This window comes from Lineus longissimus, chromosome 7 (genome assembly GCF_910592395.1).
Source record: "Lineus longissimus chromosome 7, tnLinLong1.2, whole genome shotgun sequence".
NCBI classification, from domain to species: Eukaryota; Metazoa; Nemertea; class Pilidiophora; order Heteronemertea; family Lineidae; genus Lineus; species Lineus longissimus.
In genome coordinates, this window is record NC_088314.1 from 9,980,834 (window position 1) to 10,000,000 (window position 19,167).

Consider the following 19,167-nt stretch of genomic DNA (forward strand, 5'->3'; position numbering starts at 1 on the left):
ATTGGCTCAGTACATCCACGGTTTCTGTAGCTTCACATTGGCTCAGTACAGCCACGGTTTCTGTAGCTGCACAATGGCTCAGTACATCCACGGTTTATGTAGCTTCACTTTGGCTCAGTACATCCACAGTTTCTGTAGCTGCACAATGGCTCAGTACATCCACGGTTTATGTAGCTTCACATTGGCTCAGTACATCCACAGTTTCTGTAGCTTCACATTGACTCAGTACATCCACAGTTTCTGTAGCTTCACAATGGCTAAGTACATCCACGGTTTCTGTAGCTTCACATTGGCTCAGTACATCCACGGTTTCTGTAGCTTCACAATGGCTCAGTACATCCACAGTTTCTGTAGCTTCACATTGGCTCAGTACATCCACGGTTTCTGTAGCTTCACAATGGCTCAGTACATCCACGGTTTCTGTAGCTTCACATTGGCTCAGTACATTCACAGTTTCTGTAGCTTCACAATGGCTCAGTACATCCACGGTTTCTGTAGCTTCACAATGGCTCAGTACATCCACGGTTTCTGTAGCTTCACATTGGCTCAGTACATCCACGGTTTCTGTAGCTGCACAATTGCTCAGTACATCCACAGTTTCTGTAGCTTCACATTGGCTCAGTACATCCATGGTTTCTGTAGCTTCACAATGGCTCAGTACATCCACGGTTTCCGTAATTTCACAATGGCTCAGTACATCCACGTTTCTGTAGCTGCACAATGGCATAGTTCATCCACGGTTTCTGTAGCTTCACAGTGGCTCAGTACATCCACGGTTTCTGTAGCTGCACAATGGCATAGTACATCCACAGTTTCGGTAGCTTCACAGGGGCTCAGTACATCCACGGTTTCTGTAGCTGCACAATGGCTCAGTACATCCACAATTTCTGTATTTTTACAGCGGCTTTTCTGTAGCTTCACAGTGGTTTAGTACATCCACGGTTTCTGCAGCTTCACAGTGGCTTAGTACATCCACAGTTTCAGAAGCTTCACAGTGGCTTAAAAAATTATCAGGTGTCCACCTGGCATAAGACACTGATCAAAATTTCATGCAAATCGTTTTCAAAATAAGGGAATCGGTAGAGAAGTCTACAATAACTTCTCATGATGCAACCAAAGAATGACTGTAGAGAAAATTCAAAGAATATACATTGCAAACCAATAAGAATAGAAAGATTCCTACCTGATTTTCTTCGCATGAACCTGTTCTTTGGAGGTTCTGAAAGTAGCAGAGAAGTTGTTTGAGAAACATGTAACAAATAACAAATGATTATCACAACAAGATGAAATAATTCTGAAGGTAGAATAGAATAGTATTTGGTTTTGCTTTGGCAAGTGATACAGGGCCTTCCAGCCGGTCACTGAGCTGAACTAGGGGTCGGTCTTGTATCTGCAACAAGACAGAACTGCATGGTGGTGGCAATTTCTACAGCGTCAACAGCCTAAATGAATGCATTGGTCAAAGGTCGGTTTAGACTCCATGAATTGGTAGACGGGGCTTCTTTCCAATTCTTAGGACAGGCAAAGAGGAACAAAATATTGCATGTGATCGAATGGTGATTGGCCCAAGTGTCAGTGGATACAATAATGATAAGAGAAACATACGATCGCAATGGGACTGAACCCTTGACATTTGATGGTCCCTATGACCTTCCGACCACAATTCAGACACTCTTCCCCAGTGCCAGTACGCTCCACAAGTATCAAGATAGCAGACAGGGTGGTTATTAGGTTTTTTTTGTATCAGGATTGGTTTGCAATAGGAGACTACTTTTTCACATTCTGCTATACATTCATAATGAGATATATCGCCATTGCTATATTACAGTCCAAGTCACAAATGACATCCGTAATGCTTCGTGTCGGTGACGCGCAGTATACGCAAGAGATGCACGCCAATGACGCACCAGTGACACGCTTATCTCTCTATGTTTAGTGGCAACCTATGCGTGACTACACGCTGGGTAGCGCATCAATAACGCGATTTACGGGCGGTCAATTGTGATTTGGCCTGTACCTTTGGTCAAAGTAGGAGGCTGTCAAACACCCAATTCGGTGCAGACGGTGGCTTTAAGCACCCATCTTCCTGCTACTTTTGAAAACCCCGAGCAGATGCACCATACTACCCATGTGCATATCAAGAACAGAGTCACATTCTCCAAGGCAGCAATCTCTATAGTTTACGCTGTCCAAATATGGGCCTGGTATGACCAGAAATCATGGAGCATGGCGAAACTCTGGGGGAAGAAGAGGGAATTCGAAGTCAAGCTAGGATCTACGAATGGCAGTTGTGGCCAATTCAACAAATTCACCTTCGAATTTCCCCGATTCAACTATGCTCTGGAGATACCACAGGCACAGCACTCATGAATTTTTCCAATATAACACCAAAGACATCAAATAATGCAAACATAATACTTCGCAATTTATTCCAAACAATCTATTGCCATCGCCAATATAAAGTGGTTGGCTCAGAAAATTGATGAGTGTCATTAGAGTTTGAATAAATAGGTTTTATGGTCCGTTAGGATTGAGAGGGTGAAGTGATATATGCGTAATGAGAGAAGCATGACATGAGGAGCACGCAGAACAATTAGCCATCTAGATTATTGATTAGAAAGACTTTATATGGCTGAGAATTCAGTATGAGGACAACGCACTGGAATGGAATGAAACTGTCCATGAACCATATGTGCATCATGCTCGTGTGCTTCATATGACACCAAATGATGTCTTTCAGTTCTCGTCAACGCTAACTGACAAGCCATTATCACATGTGCCAGACTGACTATTATTATCATTATCATTGATGATAAAGGTTTATGTTGCCGCCTTCTGTCCAAGATCCATAGCAATTAGACAGAGCAGCCAATAAAACATATTATATGCTCAGTTTACATCCTGTGCAGCCTTTCAAGGGAAATCGAGGAGATGCAGGTGAGTATACATGTACAGCACTCACTGTAGCCTTCAACTGGCAGCCTACCCATAATCACTGAGTTGCTGGAGGTAACTGTAGGATTGACTGCCTTGCTTAAAGGCCAATGCGGTTCGTTAAAACTTTGTAATTTGTAACAGAATTTGAAAATTTACAATTTGCGTAAATACGTACTAACTTTCGACATTGCCACTGTAGACAGATACACAAGTACTAAGTTTCAGCAAATTTGCATGCATGATAACTGCACCACTGCATTGTGTATCACTGCATTTCTATTTCCCTGACCCACAATTTAATACGGATGGTGTACCCCTTTAAGGACACGTGGAATCAGTTTTGTAGTTAAACACGCAATATTTTTCAAAATTCACGGTCGACTTGAAATAATTCATTCTATACCCATACTTCATTATTTATTAACTTGGCATCATACCATTACTCTAATGATAAGGCTTAATAATAATACTCACTGTCAATGCTTTGCATCAATGAGTTTATTGTTAAACAATGTGACTCACTGAGCACATCAGGTTATTCAACGTGTCATGATAAAGACTGTTGTGAGAACAATCAACCTCCATGTAACAAATGTGCTGGGGATCCTCTAAACTTCAGTGGCTGAATACAGTCGCGTAATTACATGGACTGATGTAGATGTCCTGAAGAACCAGGCAACTGCTGCTATTGCATTGCATTTCCATCTTCTCTCCCCATAGAGAAGATCCATCATCACATTTTTTTAAAAGATGGGTACTGGTAATCTAAAATACTATACAAAACACTCTCCATAGATCATTTTGATTAATATTGACTCATACAACAGGAGGATTTATCATTCAAACAAAAAATGACCTAAAATCAATAATGAATGGAGACCCATGTACATGACCTATAGTATCTCAGCGTAGAATCTCGAGATTTATCTCACAGTCACACACATCATGACAGTACCACAAACACATAGCACTACCTACCGCCCTCAATTTCTAACTCTATATTACGATTCTGGCGCTGAATGCGCCGACTTGACAGTTGTCCGCAGCAACACAGCAATAAACTTGGCGTTCCATTTTCCCGACGTCTAGTTCCTTGCGTTGCGTTTGCAGTCGTCGCATTCTGGTCAGTATTCTCCATTCTATAAAGCTAATAATCCTATGTGAATGATAAAATGAATATCTACGTGGCTTATGCTAAAAGAGACAAACACACTAGAAACACTGCCCCTGCACTATTAGACTATAACACACCGGTACCACGGCACCTAGCCTATAATGTCATCGTGTGATGTAGCCATGGAGAACGAGAGAGACGGGAGGCAAGCCACTCAGAACAGCTGCGTTTCCATGGCAACGTAACAATTATCCGGTCATAATAGAATTATCCACGAGCAGTGAACGAGTCTAAAGTTTGGAGTACAAACGACAGATCAGGTAAATGATAACTTATCCAAGTAGAGGTCTACAAGTTCTCTGCTTGAGTGAAACGCACGCAATGAGGGAAATAACTGATCGCATCTGATACAGTATTATCCAAGATGAAGCCGGCTCATTATGTATGCAGTAGCTGTATGGAGTAGAGCAAGCCTCAACCTAACAGTTAATAGGCAAAAACTATTGATTCACACTGAGTAGGAATACACGAGGACAAATTGATTTTATTGGGTCACATTCAGAATGTGTTCAATATTTGAAATTTAGACATTATTTTCAAATTCTATTTATATAAATTTCAACAGTGCATTGATATCAAAGTGATACAGAAACAATTTCATGGCAGTTTCATTTGCGGTGGTTTCAAATGCATTCAAGGAAATCTCGGGTTCAATTAGGGGTAGCAGAAACAAAGTTGAATAGCATTGGCCCCATGACTAAGAGGTTGTGGGTTCGACTCAGAGGGTCATCATTCGTTCCCCTACTACAAAGATTTGCATCATAGCAGCTAACTGAAAAATCAGCAGAGTTTTGTGCAGGCCCATCTTGACCACCAAGGTTTTTGCATCTTATCAAGATATGCACCGGCTATGTTTAAAGGAAGTATAGACCATGAGGTTCAGGATGGTGCAGACCGTGACCATGCGTATCAACTAAAACACAGACCGTTTAACAGCCTGTGCACCCAAATTTGGGTGGGAGTCAAAATAACAAAAATATTTATTTTTGAGATTTTTATCCGCCGAAAGCTTAATTCTAAAGATTAAAACTGCCAAATCTGCTCACAAACACCATTACATGAGAAAAACACATCAGGTTAGCCTCATAATGCAATAAAAAGACCGATATTAGGGCAAAAGACTCATGTTTGGCATGAGCGCGACAAAATTATAGTGAGAAAGACACACCATTTCAGGGAAAGCAGGGTGTATCCTAAATGATGTACAGCAGAAGCTATCTATTAACATGATTAAGGACACCCTCTGGACAACAAGTGCTGTCATTAGGTGTCCTGATAGGAGAGGTCACATTGAATGAAAAGAACCAATTTTGGACCAAAACTAGTGTCCTTAATAGAGAGGTTATCCTTAACAGAGAGGTGTCCGCTAAGGGTGGTCCTACAGCAATTGAAAAGCCAGGTGAATCTCAAAGAGTATTTTGAGAGAGGTTCAAGATCGATCCCATAGAATGGCGTTATAGAGTGAATATTATGAATATATTAATTTCCTAAGCACTAGCTCCGTTGATAATGAACTAATTGAAAATTAAATTGCTAATTCATGTACAATTCAGAGAGTAGAACTGCTCCTACTGCCTTGATTTTCATTGTTAGTTTTGGCAATTTGATACTGACATTGTCAACTGGTCGATATGTCTATCAATCGGACAGTAATCAATATAAAATACTCTGTGAGTGAGCGAGCGTGTTTGTTTATCATAATAACCATAGAGGGAAATAGCCATTTACTACTGCTGGTTCAAATTTCAATGCTCGTATTGATTTCTCCCAGGCCAGACCTTTGGAAGCTGGTCTCCTGCTGACTTGATGTGGTCAATACAAAAGTACACCATGTCTGTTTGAAAATAAGACACTGATGTTGGCATTTAACGCAGACAGTAATACACATTTGTCCTGTGTGCACTAGAACAAAATGAATCACCTTGTTAGGAATTTTAGAGTTTGGAATTTTGACCTCAGTGACCTTGAAATGTCGGTCATATTAAAAATGAGAAGTATTGAATGATGTTTCCTAATAATATGTCCCCTCCCCCGTGATAAAAACTCAGAAGAGATACAGTCATTATAACAGGACTTAAAATAAGGTTTTTGCTTTGACCCCCTAGTGGCCAAGTGGTGAATCAGATTGAACCAAACTTTGATCCCTTAGAAAAGATCATCTGGCCTAGGGATACATGTGTACCAAATATAAGAGCAATCATCACTCGGCCTATTAAAGAAACATGCCATAGTTCCACTAACTCATGCCTTCTGTCCTCTGTGACCTTCAAAAGTAGGTCAAATAAAAAAATAGAAAGATATGTAATGTATCTATGCGAGGAGTACCATTCATAATTTTTTGGGGGGAACGGATTATGATGAGGGAGATATGTTTGATGCATTTGGGCTTGGCCTCCTGGCGGCAAAGCCAAGAATCAGGTCGACTGAATTTGTGTCAGAGGTCATCTGACCAAGGATCATGTGTGCCAAGTCTCAGTTCAGTACATTCAGCAGTTGCCGAACATGCAGTGCTGATGGACGGACAGATGATTCACGATTTTACCTCTTTAGCTCGGCGAGCTAAAAAGTACAAGTTTATTTATATGCTCATTCAAAACCCAGCGGCGAAGAATCAGTTAATTAGAAGCAGCAAAATCTCCCCGGAGGCAACAATTCAGCAAGAGGGGAGGGCAAGCAGGAATCACCAGTTCTTCAAGACAAAGAGATGATAAGATATCAGCCGAAAAACTGATGTTTGGCGCAAAGGCAAACACCCCTTTAAAAGGTCACATGGTTGCTGTTACTGCAGGGGCAGGATACCAATCTCTCCTTCACAAAAGATGACAGAAAGACAGCGAGGAATAGATCAGTACAATGTTTTTCCTGAATCACACCAACAACTAGTAGATATCTGTGCCACATATCACCAGTCAGGCACCCATTTTAGGGCCTACTGGAAAATGTGACACGCCACAGCAAAACCAGGCGCATGTCGCTCTGAGCTTCGCAGGCTGAGACAGACTGTTTGTTCATTTCTCTGTTATCTGCTTTTTGTGAAATATGAGCACATCAATTTCTTCCATTATCTCCTGGTGTCATTTAGGCTCATCTTCTGTGCGATGAGCGCCTGGTTCTGCTGTGGTGTGTCACAAATGTGAAAGAAGATTGAGAGGGCACGAAGGCCATTTTGGAGGGGCACCGACTGCCAATGCAGCGGTGGCAGTGGTAAATTTAAGCCCTGCATCACCTTTCTTTTCGCACAAGTGACAAAACCCAGCATTCCCTGTTACAATCTCATCATACAAAAACATGAAATCCCAGTCGCGGCAATCAGGCGATAATTTCGCTTTCGCTTTTGTCAACAGACACCAGATGGGATCAATTTTGACAATTGTCGACCAACAGGGAGTAAGCAACCAATATAATGGGAATGATCACTATAGGGGTCTGTTACCATAACAACCAATTTGTTCCATTTGTGCCGATTGTGTTTTTGATCAAGAATCGATAGTATTGTAATTTCGTTGGCATACAGACTGCATAAGTTGTTTCCATTGGTATCAGGGGCTAATCAATACTTGGCCAATCGGTCACAGGCAGAGCGCTATTCTTCCGACATGTCCGAGGACAATAAACACAGAATTTACAACTGAATCTTAGTTGTTTTCTAATTTTCATGTGGAAAGTTAATTGTGATTCAGTCAAATTAGTGACTGAATTATTGGCTATTGCTACATCTATCTACCATAATCGGAGGTTGGGCGTTCAAATCTTACACTTGCTAAGATACCAGTGCCGTACCAGACCGCTGATCGAGCAATAGCGATGGTCAGTGGCATCATGATAACTTGCTACCATTGTGTGTATAACAATACCCTTTATGAGTGAGTAATAGCCGACCAACTTCATTTGGAAATAGATTGCATAAATGCATGCGGCACTTTTCGTCAAGGTATTGACGCGCGTTGTCCGTAAGCTGAGCAATGTCAATACATTGAGGGTCAAGATGGTCTTAGTGTTCATTAGAGAACAGCTTTTTATCATTATCATAACCCTTTTTATGCACCAGTGGCCATTGCAAAGATGGTGACAAAGAGTTGTTCTAAAGCTCAGTCAGTTCACCACTTTCATGAAAAACCATGCCTCTTGGATAAGTTGAAATTGGTTGCTCCACACTCCAGATCATCATGGAGACATGGACCTTTATGTAGAAATTGCAGTGGCCAAAAATTTTGTTTTGAGTTACAGCATTTTTTAAAGAAGAACGAGAGGTAAAGCACTAGCCCAACGTCACAAGGAAGGACAAAATTGTGGCTGTCATGAAATCCTCTCACCACACATGGTATAGCTCGAGGCTGAGTGGTTCCACCTTTTAAGCAGGAACTGTAACTAAGAATATGATGAAAATGCAACAGATTGAGCTGTGGTTTACTAGATGAGTGAAAATCGTGGGTCTAGTAATAAACACAGAGTGAGAATTAAAGTCATCTGTACAGCAATATTTAACTGCAGAATAGATCAACTGAATCCCTCAAATGATCAGAGGATGCCATCAGGGTGAGTAATTCTGCTACAATGTCATCCATGTAGACAGAATTTAGTCAACTTTTGCAGATTGGTACCCGTTAGTATGAAGCTGGGTGTAGGCTACACACGTATCTATCATCCAACTGTAAAAAAATTGTCCTAAGATTCTATTAGCCGCAGTAGGAATCCTTTCATCATGTTCATGCAGCCCAAGTGGATCCTAGGTTGGCTTTTAAACGTCACCATCATAGCACAACGCAAATCATTGCCAATGTCATATACAGTGTATCGGGGTAAATGAGGACAACTCAATGATGTCAAAATGTTGTTCCCACTTCCACCTAGCATGTTCCGCATGATGATCACTGCACACAGGGCTCCCTTAATAAAACATTTTATAAATCTGAGAATTCTGCCAGCTTTTTAATAATATTTCTCAATTTTCTGTATAATTGGTGATGAAAACTAATACTGTTGTGTAGAAGGTGACTGAGCAGAGCTCTGTAACCTTGGTAAATAATGCCCTTATTTACTTCATTGGTCCTTGAAAAGTGAAATAATAAGCACAGTCCTTCTCTTCGTTCTTGATGCTATCACCCACATTTTCTGCTTTCATTGCCTACTGGCTAATTTTCTACCGCTGTTCATCATAGAGTTTGAGGACAGACTGATACCACTCCCCTCAAGGCGACTGTGCTAAGCGTAATGGAGTGCTGAAGATTTATGCAAATTATGATTGAGTAGGTAATTGGACGTGATAATAGCAGAAGATTGCAGAGCGCTCACCATAGATAATGAGTTCTGGTTTCCGTCTCGTATACTGATTTCCATCACATTTTATGTCTTTGAAAGATGTTGATTTTTTTAGCAGATTTCTATCTGACTTAGATACAAATTCTTTCTAGATGTATCTGACAAAATTCTTGTTCCTTGGTTATAAAAGATACCGCTATAGAAAGTTGTTTGAAGTGCATCAGTATTGCCACCTTCAGGTTCTGAGGAGACTTCTCATACGTATAATATTGCCATACAGTACAAATCATGGGTTGTACAAACTTGGTCTACTAAAATTGATCTTTCTTAAAAGCTTAAATGATTGTTCATAACCACCCTCAAATTTAAGTGCCAATTTTCCAAATACTATAAGGCATCTCTATGAAGTAAACACAGATCCCACTACATAAAATTTACACCGTGAACTAATTTAATCCTTATCTATTACAGATTGAATAAAGTATGGTAACTTATGATCAATCTAAAGGTTTAGCAATAAGCTCATATCAATCACTGCTTTGGGAGAATTGTAAGCTTATTTGTGACACATATTGAGCTACTTCTGAATGGATTTTGTGTTGACTGATTAGTTTCCAAACAGACCGTGAGATGGAAGCACTGATATTATGGACAAGATCTCGGCTTTTCAGATGAACTGAAGAAGCTGACTCTCACAGATGATGAACAATGGTGCATCTGATTTTTCTAAGATGGGAATTAATTACAGCCACCGGACAGGTTTCTTATCACAGGGCGCTGCAAGCGAAGCCAGACAGCGACATGGAATAATTATGGGCCTTTGTTTTAGAAGGAAAACACGCCCAAGCGACAAGCTACCAACAGCACCCGAAACATAATTATAATTTACTTGACTGATCTCACTTTGCTGCACAACAACACGTTCATAGGTCACAAAGGCATTCATACTGTCCAGTGTCAAAAACTAGTCTAAAATAAAAGTCTAAAATATGGAACAACGCAACCAATATGATGCCAATAGAAGAGATGGAAAGACGTCTGAGCTAGAGCCGCTGGAAGACCAGAAAAACCTCCAGATCCTTACACAGTGCGAGAAGATCAGGCAACGCTCTACCAATCCCTTACATGACAGGCTCCTTGAAGGCACGAGAAACAGAATCAAGAGACAAAGCCAATCTCACATCGCCAGAAAATTGCCGAAACCATACAGACCACTGGTTTGTCACTCACAAAAATGGCTTCATGGCAGAGTGCAAAAGAGTGGTTAGGATTAAGGTCTGCGGTTCAATATTTTTGCCTTTTCTTATCATGAAGGTGCCTCTGTAGCCTGTCCCGACAATGACATTGTTGATTGAGAGACAAGTTATCAAAGGTCCATCACCTTTCAAGGGCTGTTGCAGTAATCTGAGCGTTGATTGTGTTCGACCACTGGCGTTGTTATGTATGCATGTCAGTGATACAATCAGCGTCAGATGTCAAAGTCAAATGACATGTTGATTACAAATTCAAAGGGTAAAATTTTATTGCTGATGATCAGCGAGTGATAAATTGCTAGTGTGAAAAAAACTGCTGTGAGGCTGCAGGTTTCTGTGCGAGGGGTGTTGCGATAATTATCACACATTTTATCGGTTAGATTCACACCCTGAACACACCAGTGACCTAAATCTAATAATTTAATCCATCTGTATCCATGAATATTCTCATCACTCTTGTAAATGACTGTTGTGATTGATTAAGCCCCCATATATATTATTTTATTGTAACACAAGGTGTGACATCCGTGACAATGAAGCAGGACTACAATTTAGGCAGTGAAATTGGTCATGGTTATGGTATGCCTAAATCCCCAATATCTCAGACTTTGGACTAATGAAAGCTTTCAGAATCGATCTTAAGTAGAACATTTATATTTTCAAGCCTGATCTTGTTTTGTAATTCACAAAGTTTCATTTAAAATATTTCATCATATTCAAAGAATTTTTTTAAAGAATTTGTAAAAAATTCACAATTCTTTTTGCAGATCACAAAATTTCTTACTACAGGGAATGCAGTTCTATCAATCAAAAAGTATCTTCGCCATTTAAATAGTAAATAGAGAAAAACAACCCAAAAATCAGACAATTTACAGTGGATGACCCAAGTATTATAAATGAGAATAGAATTGCCAGGACAAGGATAGCGATAGCGATCTGGATCAATCATTGAAAACATGGCAACATATCAAACTCTTCCCATGAACAAATCAAATCAATGGTTTATCCTATTTGATGTACAATAATGAAATGTCAGTGCAAAATGAATCGAGATGTCAGAGATGCAGAAAAAATGATACAACTCGTTTAGTCATTATGACAATCATTCAGGAAGATTTCTGAAAAGAAAAGGGAGTGGTCATTTTTTGGATGCCGAGATGGGTCGCTGTCGGGTTGCGCAATCAACAAGACTTACTTAATAGTGATTCGGGACAAGCAGTGGAATGGGTTAGGATTCAGTTAAAACTGCTTCACAGGAACTGGGACAGGGCATTTTGTATCACCTCACATCTGGAGAGGTGCATGGCCCCTCCCAGGCTAAGAACTATTGCCATGCACACACTATGTTGGCAAACGCTGCTTGATTAATACTTCCATCCTGGCCAAAGATTTAGTTTCTGGAGATTCATCATAGATTTTCCAAAACAGATTTTTGTACTTGCCAAAGTATTTTCATCTTCGATTTTTCTACTTTGAAATTCAATGTTAAAACATATGTTAACTATATCATAACTGACTATATTGGGAACCATTGTAGTACAAGTCTTGGATTTAGGGTGCCCCCCCCCCCCCCCATACACACATATAAGGAAGACAAGCAGTACCTACCGCCATGTTCGTCACCTTCCATAAGACACTGGGCTTCCTACCAAGCAGAACTACCCAGGATACGTATCCTCAGAGACGCTTGAGACGTAATACAGGCGAATGATTACACCAGTGCCTCATCATCATTCTTTACCGCAGAGACAAATCTTATTTGAATTTTATGTATATTAGAGGAAAGAGATCACAATCTATTCAGATGAAAGCAGACTGCTTTGTCCTGAATGGTAAGCACCCTGTTATTATGATTGCTTCTTATGTGGCTTCTCATGATGGTTGCTTCTCATAAGGTTTGCCACATATTAAAACCAAACGTATCATATATCCATCCTTGATTTATAATCTAAAGGTGGATACCAAGTCACGAAATGTTATTCTGCATCAGTGAGATATTTGTTCTGGTTTAATACCACACAATTTCCCGGGTGTGGTCTAAAGAGCCATCTCCTTCATAGTTACAGTAGAGCCTCTCCCTAAAATAAAGGACACCCTTGGGATTGATAGAGGCTGTCCTGAAAAGAGAGAAGTGTCCCTTCTTCTTCTGCCTTCTGAATTTTTGAGATGCACCCTAGCAAGAAACAATAAAGGCTCTTGATGCTAGAGAGGTGTCCTAATTACAGCGTTTATGTAGATATTTTCCTATTACTCTCGATACCTACTTTTTGGAATGTAACTCGGATTTTACTGGAGGCCAGGTCCACATGAAACTACAAGCCCTGGTAATATTTGTACAAACTCAGCATTTTCTTTTTTAACCAACATGCTGCTCGTCTGTGGTAAAAATCAATTTAAAAACTATAATCATAACAAAATAATTGGCATGCCTAAGGCACACACTTCTATAAAATCTAGATAACACTTCTAATCAGTAACCCATATGACACGCCAAACGCCGCCAACTGCTCTTGGATTAAAAACTGCCTGCCGTGTCTACAGCAGACATATAAAAGTCCAAAGCCTTCCCGGATAAGAAATGTACGTGCCACTGTTTTTGACAAGGGATGATGATGATGACGAAGGATGAAGGGACAAGCCCCTATTGGAAAAACTCACCATACTGGTGTGCCAACAAATAAAATATGTCTTTTTTTAAAGAATTCCCATTTTAAGAAATAATTTCCTCTCAGTATCTCATCATATCAGTGAGGACAAAGACTGGAACTGTGCAGCAAAATTGGTTTTTAAAGAAAGAGCAAGTAAGGGCACTTTCCCTATTATATGGAAGTCAACCTGACATATGAAAAAGGACAGACCAAAGAATGAGCCATAATAGACAAGTTTCATCTAAAATCCACACCTGTACGCTTGTACGCCATTCTAAGAGGTCCATAAACAAGGCCTGCATGCAAGTCATAGGTCTGATCGCGGACCTCTTGTCTTAGAAAGGATTTCACAGGTTTTTTTACCCTTGCCTAAGGCTCTACATGTAAAGTCAGGGAGTTTTGAGCACCATCTGGAAGTCACTCCTGCAACTGTCAGATGCATCCACTGTACGGTCATTGGTACAGGTTACCAGTATAGCCGTTGTAGCCCTAGTTCACAGCCCTTGACTGAGCCAACTCAGAGCTGACCAAAGATTAAAGTAAAAAGAACCCCTGAGAAGAGGTGCTATCCAAACCACTGAATGGTGTACCTCCAATGAAACTATTACCACACTTGGTAACTGATCAGACCATTGATTAACAAGGATGTGGTAGCTGAAATGAAGCTGACACCTGATTGAAAGCTCCACTAATGGAAGCAAAAGTACCACATTATCGTTTTTGCATGATCGAGCGGAGACTCCAGGTTGGTTTGCTTCCTATTGGGATTCGAAGACTGAGAGATCAGTGCAAAAAAACATTTTTTCTTCAAATTTTGCAATAAAGTATATTCCGTCCATTTGCCAGAGAAGGGGGCCAGAAGGTGGTGGCGTCTTGAACAAGCTGCATCCTTTTTTGATAATCAGAGAAAAATCATCAGAACCTTCTACCAACGATATCATCTCTTGGATATGGTAGATATTCCCGCAACAGGACGCTTCCATGAAATTAAATCCAATAATCATGGAGGGTAACTTGAGAATCTCAATCAGGATGACAGCAAGAATCTATATCAAATAAAAACCTTTACAATGACAGAATGATAGTGTTAGTAAGTGTCTGGCATCAACTGATTACAGGATAAGAGAGGGGTTGAGCGATCATTCCGCTACTAACACTGAAGTTGCATAATGCCGTTCTTTCTGTCATTCTATCAAATTTCAAGGAAAATGCATGCTCTTTCACCGCTGGGGTAAACACCAGCGCAATAACTTATGACAGACACATCCAAAGGGACCTTATTTGCACTGAAACACAATCATGTGGGGTGGACACTTGGCTTTATATTTCCATTTCTGACCACAAACTTCGCAGAATGATTTGCCCAAGGGATTTTTAAATGATGTTGTATCACCTCTCAATTTTATCTCCCACAAAAGATTAGGGCCCACAAAAGATTAGGGCAGGTCTGTATTGTTTGTTATCTATTCTGATTGAAGAGGGAATAGCTAAGAGGAGATCTGTGTTCCGCTCCCTAACTTGGCCGAAGACCTAGTATTTAACTTAAATGAAGGGTGTGATCAGTTAGGATTCATTGATCATTCTCATACATGTATGATTTGAAATCCTCGTCATCCTCCTCACACAGTTACATGAATAAAGTCCCATAAGCACCAAGATTATACCTCCTCGAAATCCATGGTTTCACCCAAATCTTACTATTGTCCCAACGGTTTCTTCTTTTCCTCCTCTCAATAATATTTCTTACAATAAAAATAGAAAAAATCTGCCTTTTTCTCCACTCATTGTATGCAATCACGAAGATCAATTGCAGCCACGTTTCTAGATTTTAGATTTCCCCCCTGAAATGAGAGATATTTCAACTCTGCCATGACCTAGGCCATGTCCTAGATGATTGAAAATAGTGCACGAGCCAAATATTGCTGAGATTGCGTCTTTCATCTGAATCAGTGAAGGAAACTAGTACCAGTCATCTTTGCACCTGTTCTTAATTTAGATAAACATCGGCGTCAGTCTGTAACGTCTGTGTGTCTTTCATGGTTCATATTTTTGCAAATTGCAGTGCACACATAAACTGCCCGCAAAAATTCTGCAGCTTACCATACACTTAGCATCCTCATTGGTTACTGTGAGTGTGATGAAATGTGTTATCACAGCAACTACAGCGACATGTAGTTCAACCGGAAAACCAGAAATGGCCCAACCTCCTGGAAAGGCAGTGCCAGTATCAATATTTTATGATACGTCGCTCCTGATCCGTGGCTTGAAGAGCTGTATTGGTGCAGCCAGTGGCTCAACAACCAATTCTGAAATTACCATAGTGCCACAGAGGAAACAAGAAGTCTGCCACATTCGCCTGCCTGATTTACGCTAAAATGGTATACATGTTATCAGATTGTTATGGACTAGCTCATTAAAATAGGCTTCGATCCGCTACGCTGTAAATCGAACCTTTCTGCGGCCTCGAATGAAATGTCCAAGGGACATTGTGCTCACCTGGGAATGATTTAGTGGTTGATGAAATGAGACATTGACTTTTTAAAAAGACAAAATGTGGCACTATCAATGACACTTTTTAGAGTTTGACCTCTGTGAACTTGATAACTAGGTCAAAATAAGGTCACAATTGACCTAAATTGGGTCAACTTGTACAGATGCCCAATAGGTGCCTACACATAAAATTTGAAGAATCTGTGACAACTATTAGTGAAATTTTAGAGTTAGACCTTTCTGACCTTGGAATCTAAGTCAAGGTCAAAATGTTATGAGCACAATGTTAAGCTTGATCATATCATTTAATGATATACATTTGAAGATCACACAGTTACGACAGACGGACGATGGACAAGACGTGATGACATAAGCTCACCCAGGTGAGCTAAAAATACAAAGACTTCAAAATGACTAAAAACCTGTTCACTGACACTTTGGGTATATGCAGGTCTCTTGAACACATGTAGACTTCAAAAAATAACAAAGTAATGGTGAAGATGTCGAAATATATATGGTCACAAATTCTTGTTTGGTTTTGTTGTTAAATGCCAGTGGCAACTGATCAATAAGATCCTCATGTCATGCACTCGGCCCAAATGAACCTCATTTATAGCAGAAATGAATAATATAAGCACTTGTCTGGCTTCTTACATGCTGGTGGTGACATAAGGAATCCTGAGTGGAGCGGAATGTATCTGAGATGAGTATGACAGTGACCATAAAAAAACACTATCTCTGCATGTACTGAAACTTATCAAATGACTTACAGAACATGTAACACAGTTTTGACTTGTTCCATCAAAAGTCAGTTCTTAATAATGTAGAAGGTGAGAAAAATGGGAAAAGTGTGAATAATAATAATATGAACTTCATGTGTTGTAAAGATATTTGGAAGTTTATATTACAGTCAAGTATAAACACTATACAGCAGATACACTCCAATCCAACATAATTAAAGTTTATATGGCACTAAAATCCAGCTTACTATTGAAGAACTACCCTTGACCTAGATCTTCAGATTGAAGGTCACAATCCCGAAGAGATGTTTTTAGGGCTGAAGGTCACAGTGTCAAGGTAAAAGATTATATTTTAAGATGCCAGATTTGCAATAATGTCCACACTTTGCCAAAACTAACAAGCATGATATTATGTCTACACTTGGCATAATGTCCACTTTTATAAGGTATGCCAAATTCCCTTAAAAACAGGTTTTTCCCCCATTTTTTTCCTGTGAAAGATATTAAAACCATTCTATTTCTAATGGAATAAAGCATAGTAAGTACAGACGTCTTTTAAAAATTAGAACCAGGTTTTCCAGAAAAAAAGCGTTTTGATAGTTTTTTTACTTCACAAAAATAGGTATTTTGAATGTTAACATTTTGGATCATAATGATGAATATTTTTCAGGTGGTATCTCTGGAAATTTCAAGCGTTCATTTACTTTTGACCAAGATTGTGCATCCATTGACCGCATCCATTAGCCCAGAGTAGACCAGTCATGTTTGCTTGAGTGGATGCATCGCTAGTTTTCATTGAGCTATCATGATCAATCTGGCTAGCCTAGGGTCAGCGGTGGTCAAGGCGGATATTGGTGGTCACTTCTAAAACACGGGTTACGATGTACACAGCGCTGTTAATAGTGTATGAAGCACTGTGCCTCGTTCTGGCGGCAGCGGATGGTCGGGTAACCATGACTGCTTTTGGTAGGCGCAAAACATTGAAGCATTCGAATCACATTTCAGTGTTTGGTTTCATGTGTTTTACAATAGAAATTGATACCTTAGTGTTTATATTGGTTGTCTCACCAAATACTGCTGGGGTGGTGCTGTCATTTACCCAAAACGTCAGCTGCCTCCACGGTTTTTGCCTATGTTTTCATTAGTTCCACCCTCACGGTGTTCGGTGAGAAAAACCAATACCACAAGTTTGCTATCAATTCCATAAGCCAGGAATTCATACATGGCCAAGTTGGATTACCGATTGCTGCAAGACTCATGGGACTTGTCAAGAATGCCACATAGGTTGCCCTGATATAATCAATCACAGGCTTAAATCAAGGCCAAGATCGTGTTGGAATAATCCAATCAGCCGACAAGAAGACAAAGCCATTTATCACCTCTCAGAACATCAGGAGTTGAGTCAGATGTCAGATATATTTATCAGAGGGCATTACCACTGGCCTCCATCTAGATGGCGGGTAATCCCTTTTAGTTTAAGGCTATCAGACTCCTTAATAAGCCACAATGAAAGAGTGGAATAGAATATCCAAATGATACAACTGATCATGCCCAAGACCACCACTCATCAACGGTGATGTGCAACATCCACAAGTTGTGGTCAGGTTTACATGTATGGCATGCTATTTTACAAAAAAAGCACACGTCAGGCGCTGAACCTGGTTTATTTACATGAGCCATGTACCATGGATTTAAATGACGTCAATACCTTCTTGGAAAGTATTTTATTTGCATTCACATCATGTCCAAGGAAACTTGTAAAAATGTATTTAGTTAATTTAGTTGGCGTGCTTCCATGGCCTGTCATGGCAACTTTAGTACTCGTTCTCTGATTAAAATTTAAAGTTAAAGTCGGCTGGACCATTGCCTGAACCATGAATGACTCATCCGGTTGGAGTTATCCCAAATTCTGAAGCATTTAAAAGCGACTATGAGTATTACTCCCCCTGGATAGGATGCTGGTCTATCGCAGGTTAACTTCCCAGGCATTAAAGCCTGGTACCCATTTTACTCCTTGGTGGAGAGAAGCAAGTAAGATTAAGTGTCTTGCACAAAGACACAAAGATGCTGATCCGTCCTGGTGTTGAACCTATGACCTCCTAGTTATAAGCCAAGCGCTCTAACCACTCTGCCACAGATCCCCTCATTATCTGATTACATTTATCAAGAGAAAACCATCATACCAAGTATCCATACTGCATTACACCATGGAGGTATTATTAAGACCATAATGAGGATTCTAGAACAGGCCAGCCTAACCTGCATATTTGCAGGATACTTATCAGGGAGATTTAATGCTCTGCATTCATCGTGACAGAATGCTGAAGAAACTCGCACTGCCAGTTTTTACTAGCTGGACGCTTTAGCCACTCATGATTGGCTAAATTGGTCAAATCAGTGTATCCTAATACTGCGGCACTGAGAAGTTATCGCAAGGTTATCTAATCACATGTTGAAGGTCAGCTATCCGCAGGATATTGCCCTCGAATAACCGACCGGAGCTCTTTCGTAAACTTTAAAATGAACTTTTTTCCCCAATTATAAAATTGGCATCATTTGGTAAGAATTATAATTCAACTTGTAGTGCTCTGCTAATGAGCATCACACGACAATGACTAGCGACTCGATGAGGAATCCGGAAACCGGGATATGAGAATGACTGAAGA

General features: G+C 40.1%; 1 protein-coding gene across 6 annotated transcripts in view; it reads right to left on the reverse strand.

The window, feature by feature from the left end:
• Window positions 1–19,167, reverse strand: part of LOC135491508 (cAMP-dependent protein kinase type II regulatory subunit-like) — an 84,858-nt gene that overhangs the window by 46,274 nt on the left and 19,417 nt on the right. For 5 of the 6 annotated variants that reach the window (XM_064777425.1, XM_064777429.1, XM_064777428.1 and 2 more), the window contains exon 2: window positions 1,184–1,219. In XM_064777425.1, coding sequence (XP_064633495.1) covers window positions 1,184–1,219 — 36 coding nt within the window. Of the gene's footprint in view, window positions 1–1,183; window positions 1,220–3,915; window positions 4,390–19,167 lie in introns of those variants that run through there. The other variant, XM_064777426.1, reaches the window with a different exon arrangement.